Here is a 12,892-nt window from a genome sequence, read left to right on the forward strand (position 1 = left end):
TCTTTTTATTGAGAGCTGCCCCTTGTACCGACGAGCCCGCGAGGCAGGGCTGTGACAGCGTCCATCAGGCGCAGGCGGCAGGCTCAGGGAGGAACAGTGCGGCGGGGTCGGGAGGACAGCGCCCGGTTGGTGGTCTCTGGCTCCAGGACCTGGTGGGGCCCTGGGCCCTTGAAGTGGAGGGGTGTGTGCTGACACCCAGCCTGCTAGGGGCCGCCGGGCTCCTGAGGTGGCCCTTTGTGGGCTGGGCCTGTGCGGCAGGGGGCCCCCAGGCTGCCTGACCTTCAGGGAACACTCGGGTCCATGGCGCCCCCTCCTGCAGAACGGCCGGGTGGGAGGCCCAGCAGCGGGGTGGGGCCTGTCCAGCGAGGGGCTCTCAGAGCCCTGGCCACGGCCCTCCTCCAGTGCTGTGCTGGGCACAGGCGGCTCGTGTCTGGGCAGTAGGTGTCTCGGGCTGGGTCAGGATGAATGCAGGTTCCAGGGCCGGCCCTGTCCAGGCCCCGGGATGAAGGCTAGCGCCCTGGTCAGCCCTGGGTTCTTCAGTCCTGGTCAGCGGGCCTTGGCACCGAGGCCTCCTGTCGGTCGGCAGCCGCGGCTGGCCCAGGCCCGGGCCCAGGCCGTGCCGGCCGCAGGCGCGTGGCCGTCAGCGGCGGGAGCCGCCCAGCAGCACGAAGAGCAGCCCCAGCAGCATGAGCGGGGCGAAGACGAGCAGCAGGCCGAGCAGCTCGAGTGCCAGCAGGCTCAGCAGTGCCAGGCGGCGGGCGCAGGGCCCGTGTCCCCGCAGGGCCCAGAGCCAGGCACCCAGGCAGGGCGGGCAGGGCAGGAAGGGCAGGCAGCCTCGGCCGCCCATGGCCTCCGGCAGGAAGCGCAGCTGGTAGCGGTGCTCCAGGGAGGCCCAGGGCCCGCGGCCGTGGCGGGCGGGCAGGGGCGGGGTGGGGGGCGCGGGGCGCGGGGCCCTGTCCGCCCGCAGCAGCTCCTCCTGCAGCCGGCAGATCTCCCACTCGAGCACGGGGGTTTTCTGGCGACACAGCGGGCAGCGTGCGTGGCCCAGGTCGCCGGGGGCGGCACCCAGCAGCCGGTGCAGACAGCCGGTGCAGAGGCCATGGCCGCAGTTCAGCAGGGCCCGGCGCTGCTGCCCCAGCCCGTAGGGCTCCGTGCAGATGGGGCACTCCTCCGCCTCCTGCTGCACCTCCTCGTCCTCCGTGCGGCTGGCCCAGGGCGGGGCCGCGGCCCCCAGCAGGGGCTCACTGTCCGGCGTCCTGGCACCCTCGGGCTCCCCAAGGGCTCCGCTGCCCGGCCCATCCTCTACCAGCACTTGGTGCAGTGGGTCCACGTGCTCGGGGCCCAGAGGCCGACTGGCGAACCCAGAGCTGCGGCCAGCAGGGCCACCAGCAGGGACCCCAGGGCACAGTTCAGGGGCGGTGCCTCCAGGGCAGGGCCCGGGATGGGTGGGTGGGGACCCCAGGGTGGCAGAGGGGTGGCTGGGGCCTTGAAGGTCAGCGTGGCCCTCCACAGCCGGGGCAGGCTCTGGCACTGACCTTGCAGCAACCGCCGCCTCCTTCTGGCTCCGGGCCCCACTCGAGGAAACTTCACTTGGGTCCCCGTGCCCCTGCCGGCTCCTGGGCCCAGCGTGCCGTCTCCGACAGGATCTGCCCAAGCCCAGCCGTGGGCAAGGCAGTCCCTGTGTCAGCCAGGGACGGCCAGCTGGATTCCAGGCGGGGGCCTTGTGGGCAGGCCAGTCCAACTCCTCCAACAGGAATTCCCCTCCCAGGGGTGGGGACGCCAGTCAGACCTCCCTCCCCACCAGCCTGAGCCACACCCCTTCCCTCCAACCCAGGCCACGCCCCCTCCCTGTCTCCTGAGGGCCCTGGGCAGCTGTACCCTGAGCTGGTAAGGAATGGCCAACACCAGCCTGGCCGGGTGCCTTTCCTGTTTGGCCCTCCCTCAGGGCAAGGGCAGAGTCTACACAAGGTGGGCAAATGGCCGGCACCCGCATCATCAGACTCACGCACCGGAGTGTGGGCTGAGCCACGGTGCCCGTGCCCAGTGGAGCGGGCTGTTCCATCCAGACCCGCTCTGGACCACCCACCGCCCGAGGCCCACTCCCACACAAGGAAGAGCAGGTAGGAAGCGGCCACCAAGAGCCCGGTGTTTATTGCTGAGGCTTTCCTGGAACTGAGCGGGCAGGTGTGTGCTGCCCAGGGCCTCCTCCCTCTGCTGGGGTCTGTGCAGGCGAGTTGACCACCCTCCCAGCTGGGAAACAGGACGAGAGCCAACAACAGCCCCCAGAGAGCGTCGGGCAGGGTGGCTGCAGCCAACAGCAGGATGGCCCTTCAGGCCCACGTCTCAGTCTGGAAACGCAGTGTCCGCTGCAGCTGGGCGAGGTAGGCGGTCGCATCAGGGCCAGAGAGCCCGCCCTCCTCCCGGAAGATGGACAGCAAGGTGTCGCACACATCGGCCGGCATGTACTTGGCGTTGCTGGAAGGGCAGGCAGGACAGCGCTCAGCACAGCCGGCGTCCCCACGGGGCCCGTCCCTCCAACCACCCTCGGCCCAGGCTCACCCTGCCAGGTAGAAGCGGGCGCCCCGGCCGTCCAGCAGCTCCCACACCAGCGGCCCGAATGCCCGGAGCCGGTGCTGCACGTACACTTTCTGCTCCTGCGGGGCGGGGGCGGGGGCGCTCTGAGCCTGCACCCTGGGCGCCCCGGCCCGTGCCCCTCCCCGCCCCTGCACACACACCTGCTCCCGGGAGAAGGCCGTGACCAGAGTCAGGCAGCCCCTCGCCTGCAGCTGTTCCCACTCGGCCTCCCAGTAGAAGTCCTGGTCCCGCAGGCGGCAGCCGAAGAACAGCACATTTCCTGGGGGGAGGGGGCGGGGAGCAGGGGCCTGAGCCTGCGCCTGCACCCGAGGGGTTGGGTGGGGGGAGCAGGGGCCTGAGCCTGGGCCTGCACCCGCAGAGCTCAGCTGGCTGCCTCCCCACCCCAGACTCTGCTCACCAGTCTCGCCCTGGGCCACTCGCTCCTGGATGGCTGCTCGGAAGGGGGCTACGCCGGTGCCGGGCCCCACCATGATCACAGGTACGTCTGGAGTCTTTGGGAACGTCAGGCCCCCAGACCGCACCCACAGGGGCACCCGGACAGGTCCTATGGCGTGAAGGAGGCAGCTTGAAGAAGCTCCCAGGCCCAGGGCCCAACCCCCCACCCCAAAGAGCCAGGGTCACTTTGCACAGGGTCCAGGGACGCCAGCCAGCTGGAGCAGAGGCCACGGCGGGGCTCCCGGAGGCGGGTCCGGTACTGCACCACGGCCACCAGGATCTGCAGCCGCGAGGGGTGGGCCTGGGGGACGGGACAGTAGGCAGCCTGCCCCGTGGGCCCCCTGCCTGGCTCCCTGCCCCCCCCCCCCGACCCCCGCCGCTGAGACTGGCCCTCCTCTCTCACCCGCAGAGAGGAGGCGATGGAGAAGGCCCGGGGCCGGATCAGGGGCAGCAGGTCCAGCAGGTAGTCTGGAGGGATGGCAGCAGCCGTGTGGGGGAAGTCGCATAGCACCTGGGGGGGGGGGCAGCGGCAGGGCAGCCGCGGCTGGCAGGGCCACACGCACTGCAGCAAGGCGCCCAGGCCCGCTCGCCAGCCCCTGCCCACCTCCAGGCCCGTCCCGTGGGGCCAGGCCCTCCCCGGCCCCTGCCCTCCCCTGGCCCCTGCCCACCTCCAGGCCCCTCCCGTGGGGCCAGGCCCTCCCTGGCCCCTGCCCACCTCCAGGGCCGTCCTGCGGGGCCGGGTGCAGTACTCGCAAAGCTCCTCCTGGCCCCGTGCAGAGCTGAACTCCTGCAGCTTCTCCCGCTCCAGCTCGTGGGGGGAGAGACAGGCCAGGAGTTCAAAGAAGGAGCGGCGGGGGACACTGGCAATGTCCAGGTACTGGGACACGAGACGCCGCATGGAGCAGGGCTGGGGCAGCCGCGCGGGGCAGGTGACGCCTGCAGGGGACGGGACGCTGTGGGGGGCGGGCACAGGGGGACGGGGCACCGGGGGGCGTGGGGGAGCGCAGAGTGCGAGTGCCGCGGCCTCGGGGGCTCACCCGGCTCCCGGGGCTGCAGGGTGAAGTGCTGCTCGGGGTCCAGGCCCAGCGCCTGGCAGAACTGCTGGACGTGGCTGGCCGTGTTCTCGGGCTGGATCAGCACCACGTCGCCGGCTGCAAAGCTGTGGGGGAGGGACAGCCAGGACCTGGGGAGGGGCCCACCTGCGGGGTGAGGACACTGGGGGCTCCAGGAAGCTGCAGAGGAAGGAGGCAAGCGGCCAGGGAGGCTAGGGGCCCCTGGACAGAGGGGTTCTGCCTCCCCAGCTGTCGTCCCTGCTCTCGGCCCTGACGTGCACCCACTTCAGGAGAAGAGCAGCTCAACCCTGGACTGGGGCTCCCGTGCAGCCCCTCCACGGGCCCCCGGCGCCGACCCGCACCTCATCCCAGAGCCCGAGATGTCGAACTCAATCAGCCGCACGTCCTGAAAGTGCGAGGGCCCCGTGACCCTCTGATTGCTGACCATGGGCGCCAGGAACGGCTGGAGCTCTGAAGGGGGCCCCTGAGGGTCTGTTCCGGCCACACACAGCTCCTCAGGGCCCGAGGTGGGGGTGTCCTTGAGGAACTGCAGGGTGAACTTGGAGGGCCAACTGTGAAAGGGCAGACACTCTCAGACCGCTGGCCAGGTCTGCTGTGCGGGTGGGTGCCACCCCAAGGCCACACTTACGGGACTCCAGGAGGGGTCAGGTCGAGGTTCAGAGGCACAGGGTGCGGCCCCAGCACCTTCTCCCACAGATCCTGCAGCCAGGGGTCGATGGCGGCGTCGGGCCTGCAGAGAGCAGGTACACACCCCTCTGGCGACCCTGCTCCCAGCTGGGCCCGCAGGAGGGTACCCCCACCCCGCAACCCACTCACCCCAGCTCGTGCTGGTCATCACCCAGGCACACGGGCAGGAGGGCGCTGCCTCCGAGCTGCAGCAGCCGGCGGTGCAGCTTCTTGGCCACGAAGTTGAACCTACAGAGAAGACAGAGCTGGTGCTGGCCCCGGCCCCGCACAGGCGGGAGGCACACGCCCAGTGGGCTGCACAGGGAGGGGGCTCCCAAGGCCCCGCAGGCTCCTTTGCTGGCTCCCTGAAGGACAGAAGGGTCTCTCACCCGCCCCGTGGGTGTGCCCGGCAGTGGGAACAGACGTCTACGTTTTGCAGTAAACAAAGCCCCCAGACCCTTCCCAGGCGAGGGTCACAGGCCACTCAGACCCTTCCCAGGCGAGGGTCACAGGCCACCCACTTTCCGTCCTTTGCACCCGGACAGCTCCGGGCCCCGGGCTGCATTTGGCTCTGGAGGCGTCTGTACCCAGCGACCCCTCCCTCAGCTCCAAGCTGGAGAGTTAGGAGTTGTAACGCCGCAGGAGCCCCACGGCGTGTGTGCCCCTCAACACAATGCCCTCAGAACTTCCCTGGGAAATAGTGCAAAGCGACAGCACTCCGCTCAGGACACAGGCATGTCGTGAGAACGGAGAGAGAAAGCAAAGCGGAGGCAGGCAGCGGTGGCCACGGACGGCTCCCAGGGCCGGGCTCTTTGCACCCTGCCTGCTCTCCCCTCACTGCTCTCCGCGCTCGTCGTAAGCTCAAACCCCTCCCCGAAGGCTGCTTATGAAGGCGGGGTGAGCCAGGCTCCCTTGTTGCCCTACGTCACATGTTGACAGACGACGCTGGCTCAGGCCCTGGGGTCTGGCTCTGGACACCAGTTCCTGCCTGGACCGTGTCTCAGGTGTGGCCCCAGCCAGCCCCCTCCCCGCCCCGGCTGTCCTGCTCACTTCCTGCATGAACCAGCCTATCCTTCACGCCCAGGGCTTCTGGCCACGGAGAAGGTGTCACCAAGGAGTGTCTGTGGGGCCAGGAAGCGTGGCCAGGGCCACGGCCTCAAGGGGGTGCCCTGGGGGCTAGGTCACGCACCCCTCCGCCAGGCCACTGTGTGGACGCAGGGGACAGGCCCACCCTCCCTCACTCACTTGGCGTAAGACGAGTCCCCAAGACCCAGCACAGCAAAGTCCATCTGACGGAGGGCGGTTGACGGCAGGCTCCTCCGGAAGATGAACCTCCAGAAACTCTGCAGTGGGAGAGGGGTGCTCAGGGCCTCTCCCGGCCACCGGGCCAGGCCTCCCCAGGGCCCAGGCCTCCCCAGGGCTCTGCTCTCCTAAGCAACGCTTTTGTTACAAGACCGCTTCTCGTTCTACCGTAGCAGTGAATGAGTTGGGCAAAGGCAGAAAACGGTGAAGTGGAAGAAAGCCGCCCTGGCAACAGTGCTGGAGCCAGGCTCCAGTGCTCCCTGCAGAGGGCCGGGGGCGCCAGGCGGGGCTGCCACCAGCAGGGCAGCTCCCAGCCCGCCCTCCCCACCCCCTCAGCATGCGGGCAGCACAGCCCTGGCAGCTCTCAGCCCCGCCTCGGGCCTCACAGCCACAAAGAGGCTCTGGGCCAGGACGGCAGACCCTGAGGCCCCTCTCTGGTCTGGTTTCCCCACTCATTGGAATCTTCCCTCCTGGGCCTGGAGCTACCGGCCATCAGGCTGCTCCATGTCCGTTCCCTGCCCCTGTGGAGCCAGCCCAGGTCCCACACTGTTCCCCTCCCCTGGGGCACCCTCGCCACCATGCGGCCACTCATCCCAGGTGGCCCCCAGGTCGGAGCCCGAGTCCCTCTCCTTCCCTGACCACAGGGTCACCACTGGGCAGCTTGTGCGGGAGCGCCTCCCATTCCAGGTCTTGGCCTGGCCTTCCCGCAGGCCCAGAGGCGCTTCTGAGATCTCCTGCTTAGACCTTGTCTCCTGAAGGCTATGGTAAGCCTCAGGTACTTCCTGAGAAAGGGTCCAGGGAAGATGCGATTCTCACAGCTTCGGTGTGAAAATGCCAGGCTTCCCCTTGCACCGCTGGCAGAGAGTGGGGCTCACTTCAGGTTGAAGCCGTCTTCTCCAGGCCCCTGAAAGTTTGCTCTGAGATGGTCCAGCTGGGTGGTTGCTGCTGGGAAGCCAGTGTCCCTCTGTGGCCTGCTCTGATCCCAGATGCCTGGGCACTCTGCATGCTCAACAGCTGAAACCCACACGAGTCAGGTGTCAGTGGGGGCCCGGTTCATGTCCTGCCGGCCCTTCCTGGGCACATGGTGGGCTTGTTGGCCCGAGATCCAGCCTTCAGCCCTGTTGACACTTTCCGCGGTGATTCTCTCACCGGTCTTCCTGCTGTGGGGCTGCTGGGAAAATCTCGGGCTCCTGATGTCATCTTTCTTGTTCCCTAACTTTGCTATGGTTTCTGGGAGAATTTCTCAGCGTTATCTTCTGATCTGGGATCATTTTAAGGTGGTCTCCTCAGCTCCTGCTCTGCCCAGGCTTGCTTTCTGGCCCCAGGGCGCCGGCTCGCCCGCCCCTCACAGATGGGAGCTCTGCCCTGCCTGTTCCTCTGGTTCCGCGTGTGCTTCTCCTGGTCCCCGTCCTTCGCAGCGGTCTTTCTTCGAGCACGTGGTCGTTTTTTGTGGTCTATCTGTGCTTCAGATGACAGAAAAGCTCAAGCTCAAGCCTGTCACCAGTGGGTTTCTTGGCCAAGAGAGGGGCCTGCCCGGCCAGTGTCCGATGGCGAGCAGGAGGCTCGGGTCCCCTGCTCCTGTGCCGTGCTGGGTCAGGAGGCCCCCATCCTGACTGCCTCCGTGGTGTCCATCCTGGCATCTGGCCCTCCGGTAACCACCCTCATCCCGGTGTGACCGTCTCCACGCTCAAGCTATTATTTCTGCGGCAAAGTCAGGACCTCTGCCCAGCTGGCCCCACGGGGGTCTCTATCCCCAACCCCTTCCACACCCTGGTCTCTGGCACCCACCACACGCCTCCTGCCCTGATCTCCCCAGACCTGCCTCCTCTCCTGTGCCGCCTCCTGTGATGGTGTGCCCAGTCCAAGCCTATTCTCAATCTTCTGCTTTTTGCACCTACCAGCATTTATACAGGCCTGGGTTTCTCTCTCACAGCTATTCTGTTTAATCCCTTAACCCCTCACAGCATAAGCGTTTTTGAGTTGTCTCACGTGCAGACATCCTTAAACGCTTCCGTGCCCGAGGCTGCCATCCGTCCCTTTGCTGACCTCACTTCAACTCCTTGCAGCTTTGAGCACCAGAGACCACCCTCTGGAGACAGTCACCCTTCTGCCCTCGGCCCTGGAGATGGTCCACTCCCCCTTCTCGCTGGCGGGGCCTCTTTCCTGCTCCTCACTGGCTTTGTGTTTAAGGGCAGCCCGTCCTGGGGGAGGGAGGCACCTCCTTCCTCTCGCCTCCATATTTTGGCCACTGCAAAACGTGCCTCCACTAAGGATCCTCATTGGAGCTCCAGGCCGACTGCACATCTCCACCTGGACAACATCCGGGCACCTCACCCTCCCGATTCTCTTGCTTCTGTGCGTGGAACCATCATCCATCCTAGTAGCTAGGCTCAAATCCCTGTCTTAACTCTGCCTCCTTTCTCATCTTTGAAATCGATTCCACAATTGCATGTTCAATCAACTCTACCTTCTTAGCACCTCTGGAGGGCGTCTGCCCCTCTCTGCTCTGCCACCACCCTGCCCCAAGCCTCAGGCTCTTGGCTGCACTGTGCCCACCTCCCACCACCACCACCATCCCCGTTCCGGCTCTCCTGCAGCCTGCTCCCGCTGCAGACAAGGGCTGGTTTTGCTGGAATACACACGTGACTGCATCACCCCATGGGTTCCACGGCCCTTCGTTTCAAATCCTTCTGCCTCCCCGTGGCTGTTGACCTCTTTGGGATCCAACCTGGCTGCCCGCTCTTTTTCCCTCCAAGCCTGATTCATTCCTTGGTTCAACCATCCTGAACCGCTTTCCACTCTTCCATGGCTGGGCTCTTTTTCTTCTCTGCAGAGGCTGCTCCCTCTTGCCTGGTGCCTGGCTAGCCCCCACTTATCCTTCAAGACTTAGCCTAGCCTCTTTTCTTCTAGAAGGCTCTCTCTGAACCTCCAGATTGAGGGGGCAGCCCTTATTAATGCTCCCATTAACATCAAGCACTTTCTCTTGCAGTGTGCATTTTTTTTGACATTGTAACTGCCCATTAAACATTTGCTTTTGCTGTTTTGAGTTTCACGAGGGTAGAAATGTGACTACTGGGTTCATAGCTGGATTCACAGCATGAGATTATGCTTGGAATACAATGTGTGCTCAAAAGATGGTCAAAGAATGGAAGAATGTTCCCTGAAGCTGAGCTTTGAAATACACACAAGACCCATACCAGATTTATATACAGCCCTGGAAAAAATATGAAAAGTTAAAGTGGTCCAGAGTTTATTAGGAAGGACACCCAGCGCTCCCCGCTCCACCCAGAGATCTCCTCCCAAATCCACAGGAGAACAATTATCCAGTGCGCTTCTCAAGTCTTTCCAGGCAACGAAACCAGGGTGCGGGCCAAGGGCAGGGAGCTGAGCTCCTGAGCGCACCGCAGGTCAGCCTTACCTTCATGTTGTCCGGGGGGTCTCCTTGGCCTGCAGTTGCACACACAAATATCACCACGGGCTCATTAATCAGATTCACCTCAACAAAAAGACACACACGTAAGGCCTCGGGCTGTAATGGCCAGGCATCCTCCCAGCAGCCTGGCTCCCCTCCTTCTCTCAGAGGAATGGGGCAAAGGGACTCAGCGCTAGCGAGCGGCCGGCCTGCCTGCCTTCTCTTTCAGGCTCCTCGGCTACCGCTCCCCTGTCTCCATGCGTTAAACTGGCCGCTGCTCCCAAGCGTTCCCGGCCCCTAAATCCGCCGTAATGGAAGGGCCCGCTCTCAGACGAAACGCAGCCCCCTGGGGTCGAGCGCTTCGGGGGCCGGCGCCCCAAGCCCGCCGGGTACCCCCGCCGAGGTCCGAGGAGCCCTCACCACGGGGTAGGAGTCCAGGGCTTCCACCCGGCAGCTGAGCTGCCGGCGCCTGGCCTCGCGGCCCAGCCTCTCCGACACATCCTGGGCTGTGCCCGTTTGGCTGCCGAAGAGCACCAGGAGTCGTGCGCTCGGCATGGGCTGACCCCGGGGAACCCCGCAACCCTGACGGGACCCGCAGCACTCGCCGCCAGCCCGGGCCCCCGCGACCGGCTCCAACTTCCGGCTTCTGGCGTCGGCCGGAAGTGACGCCCTAGGGCCGCGCCCGGCGGGGCATGGCGTCCGAGCGTGGCGGGCGTCGGCGGGTGGTCTGTGAGGGGTCCCGGGTCGGGGCCGGGGGGGTCGGCCGCGCGACGGGGCCGAGGGCCGGGGCAGGTGGGGCCGCTTGCTGCCTCTCGTTGGCCGCGGCGGCGGCAGCGGCAGGCGCCAGCGAGGCTAGGAGGGCGCGGCCGCGTAGCTCGGCAGCTGGGACGCTCGGCCGGGCCCCGGCCCGCGCCCAACCGGCGCGATGCTCTTCTCGCTCCGGGAGCTGGTGCAGTGGCTGGGCTTCGCCACCTTCGAGATCTTCGTGCACCTGCTGGCCCTGTTGGTGTTCTCTGTGCTGCTAGCCCTGCGTGTGGACGGCCTGGCTCCTGGCCTCTCCTGGTGGAACGTCTTTGTGCCCTTCTTCGCTGCTGACGGGCTCAGCACCTACTTCACCACCATCGTCTCCGTGCGACTCTTCCAGGATGGAGAGAAGCGGCTGGCCGTGCTCCGCCTTTTCTGGGTCCTCACAGTTCTCAGCCTCAAGTTCGTCTTCGAGATGCTGTTGTGCCAGAAGTTGGTGGAGCAAACGCGAGAGCTTTGGTTCGGCCTGATCACGTCTCCGGCCTTCATTCTCCTGCAGCTGCTCATGATCCGCGCCTGCCGGGTCAACTAGCCTCGCAGAAGATAGGCTGGAGTGCTGGGGCCCACACGGAGTCCCCGTGTCTGCCGCACCAGAGAAATCTTGAGTCTGAGGGCCAGCTTGTGCCCTGCTGCGTGCCTGGTTTTCGATCAGTCGTGTCTGAAATTGTTCCCTCAGCTGGGCTAAAAAGAGAAGCCTTGATTCTTAAAGTGTATTTTCTCTTACTTCATGCTTTGAATAGCTAATCTTGAACTGAGATCCCGAGAAGGATCCTGAGAAGGCCAGACAATCCTGAACTCCTGACAGAAACAGCATATAAGTAAAATATCCTCATGGGCTGTTGAGTATTTTCATGGATCCTGGCAAAGTACGCCGTGTGCAAAGGCTGCAGAGCTGGACTCGGGATATGCCCTGGCGAGCAGTGCTGACCTGAGCGCTTGCTGTCCCCATCTCCCCAGACAAGACTTTCTTAGATGCTTGAGCTCTAAAAAGTGTAAACCGGCTTGTGTCTTCTCCCCAGTGGCACTGCGGAGGATAGCTTTTTCTTCATTCCAACCCAGGCAGACAGGAGGATGTTAAATAAGCGTGACCCGGACCCTATCCGGAGATCTGTCGCCTGAGAAAAGAACTTGCTTTCAAGGCACTGCTTGGCTTCCTATCCCAGCTTTTCCACCACCTTGTGGCCGGCAGTGTTAGTGCACCTGAGACGTTTAGGCCACTCTGAGGGACCAGAGAGGAACAGGTGTTCTGATGCGAATGGGCATTGAGACCTACACATGGGAAGTTTGCAGTTGGTCTCAGCCCACGCTTGTCACCCTGAGGGCTTTGGTTTGATGCCAGTTAGGTGCCAAATGAAAACATTTGCTGAGATGAAAATAAAGTAAGAGAGTGTTTTGCTGAAACACACGGTGGTTGCCTGACCTTTTGAGGGTCAATGCTGAGCCACTCCCTGCTGTGTGGTGTGTGTGGTCCCAGAGCTGAGGTGGTGAGAGAGGGCTGGAAGTTGGCTCGAGCCTTCTGGTTGGATGGCAGCGTAGTTCCCTCGGAGCATCCCTGCTCCCTGCCTGGGAGCCAGAGTGAAGACACCCTGGGGGTGGGCCCACTTTGAGGGCTAACAGGCGTGTGCCATCAGAGGCCTTGTAGGCCTCACTGAACTGCAGAGCAGGAGTCAGCAGGCTATGACACGGGGCCTGTGTTTGTACTGCCCCTCAGCTAAAAATAACTTACATTTTCAAAGGGTTGTGAAGACACCATGGCAGAGAGTGAGTGTGGCCTGCGGTGTACGGGGCTTGTGATCTGGGCACGGTTGGCCTTTGGGTCAGATCACTTTTGTTTGTGTGCGTGCAGGGAGAGGCTGTCCTGGGCATCATAGAGTGTTCAGTGGCACCCCTGACCCCCCCTTACCAGATGCCAGGAGCACCCCTCACTTGTGACAGCCCAGTGTCTCCAGACATTGCCACATCTCCTGGGGGACAAAGCTGTTCCTAGTAAGAACCACTGGACTAAATTATTCCCTGTCTCGCCCTTTACAGAACATGTTTTCTGGACTCTTGTTCTAGTGAAACAGCTTCAGGACCCTTTTCCTAGGATGGCTGCTGCACGGCCTGAGCCACTGAGATGCTTGAGTTGGAGGCTGGTCTAGTTTGTGCCACAGCTACAGAAACATCTCCTACCCAGCATCGGCATAACCTGTGTCAAAACCAGATGCAAGCTGACCCTTGGGGGTGGGTTTCCTTTTAATGTTGCCTTTAGTCTGTGTGTTCTGTCACTGCCCTGTTGGATTCTGGTAGTTTGGGATCAGGTGATCCTGTCGGCCTACAAGGGATGAGTGCAAGAATGTTCAGCTTCCTTTTGGGAAGGTGATTTGAGGAGAGTCCTGAAGGAACACCTGGGCTCTGGAAGGCTGAAATCCAGTTTCTTTTCTCCAGCTGGACAGACTGGGCTGTTACAAGTACAGTTATTGTAGTGATAGCTGCAGACTGCCACGGGACACAAGTGGAGAAGGGCCCTGGGGCTGAAACCTGCCCCGGTCTTTGCAGAGGCCCAGGTGCTCTTGGAGCCTTGTCTCTGAAAAGTGAGTGTAGTGGGAGGCAGGAGTGTCATTTG

General features: G+C 63.8%; 3 protein-coding genes across 6 annotated transcripts; 1 reads left to right on the top strand and 2 right to left on the bottom strand.

Moving 5' to 3' along the window:
* Positions 1 to 640: 640 nt before the first annotated feature.
* Positions 641 to 1,783, bottom strand: LOC138092231 (ring finger protein-like; the record flags this gene model as incomplete). The annotated part of the gene is made up of 1 exon (XM_068988052.1): positions 641 to 1,783. A coding segment is annotated over one exon (1,143 nt), but the record flags the coding sequence as incomplete, so codon positions are not given.
* NDOR1 (NADPH dependent diflavin oxidoreductase 1) lies at positions 1,730 to 10,105 on the bottom strand. Of its 4 annotated transcripts, none has more exons than XM_068963983.1 (14): positions 9,904 to 10,105; positions 9,490 to 9,567; positions 6,015 to 6,112; positions 4,920 to 5,018; positions 4,732 to 4,833; positions 4,445 to 4,654; positions 4,068 to 4,189; positions 3,746 to 3,966; positions 3,434 to 3,541; positions 3,217 to 3,310; positions 2,993 to 3,139; positions 2,736 to 2,854; positions 2,560 to 2,654; positions 1,730 to 2,475 (listed from the first exon to the last, which is right to left on the bottom strand). In XM_068963983.1, exons 1-14 carry the CDS (start codon positions 10,036 to 10,038, stop codon positions 2,331 to 2,333), a joined length of 1,773 nt encoding a protein of 590 aa, XP_068820084.1. In that variant the 5' UTR covers positions 10,039 to 10,105; the 3' UTR covers positions 1,730 to 2,330. The 4 variants fall into 4 exon arrangements, with proteins under 4 accessions (XP_068820084.1, XP_068820076.1, XP_068820066.1 ...); XM_068963975.1 differs by having other exon boundaries at positions 3,217 to 3,331; XM_068963965.1 differs by having other exon boundaries at positions 2,560 to 2,678; positions 3,217 to 3,331.
* A 303-nt stretch (positions 10,106 to 10,408) lies between these two features.
* TMEM203 (transmembrane protein 203) lies at positions 10,409 to 11,611 on the top strand. The gene has a single exon (XM_068981537.1). It carries the CDS (start codon positions 10,409 to 10,411, stop codon positions 10,817 to 10,819), a length of 411 nt encoding a protein of 136 aa, XP_068837638.1. The 3' UTR covers positions 10,820 to 11,611.
* Positions 11,612 to 12,892: the final 1,281 nt, after the last annotated feature.

Source organism: Capricornis sumatraensis, chromosome 1 (assembly GCF_032405125.1).
Source record: "Capricornis sumatraensis isolate serow.1 chromosome 1, serow.2, whole genome shotgun sequence".
Lineage (NCBI taxonomy): Eukaryota > Metazoa > Chordata > Mammalia > Artiodactyla > Bovidae > Capricornis > Capricornis sumatraensis.

Coding starts and splice junctions, on each gene's coding strand:
- NDOR1 (XM_068963965.1), bottom strand. CDS start 10,038: ATGCCGAGCGCACGACTCCTGGTGCTCTTCGGCAGCCAAACGGGCACA. Junction 9,568..9,903: donor CCCTGGACTCCTACCCCGTG/GTGAGGGCTCCT, acceptor CTTTTTGTTGAG/GTGAATCTGATTAATGAGCC. Junction 5,019..6,014: donor GGGGACTCGTCTTACGCCAA/GTGAGTGAGGGA, acceptor TCTTCTCTGTAG/GTTCAACTTCGTGGCCAAGA.
- TMEM203 (XM_068981537.1), top strand. CDS start 10,409: ATGCTCTTCTCGCTCCGGGAGCTGGTGCAGTGGCTGGGCTTCGCCACC.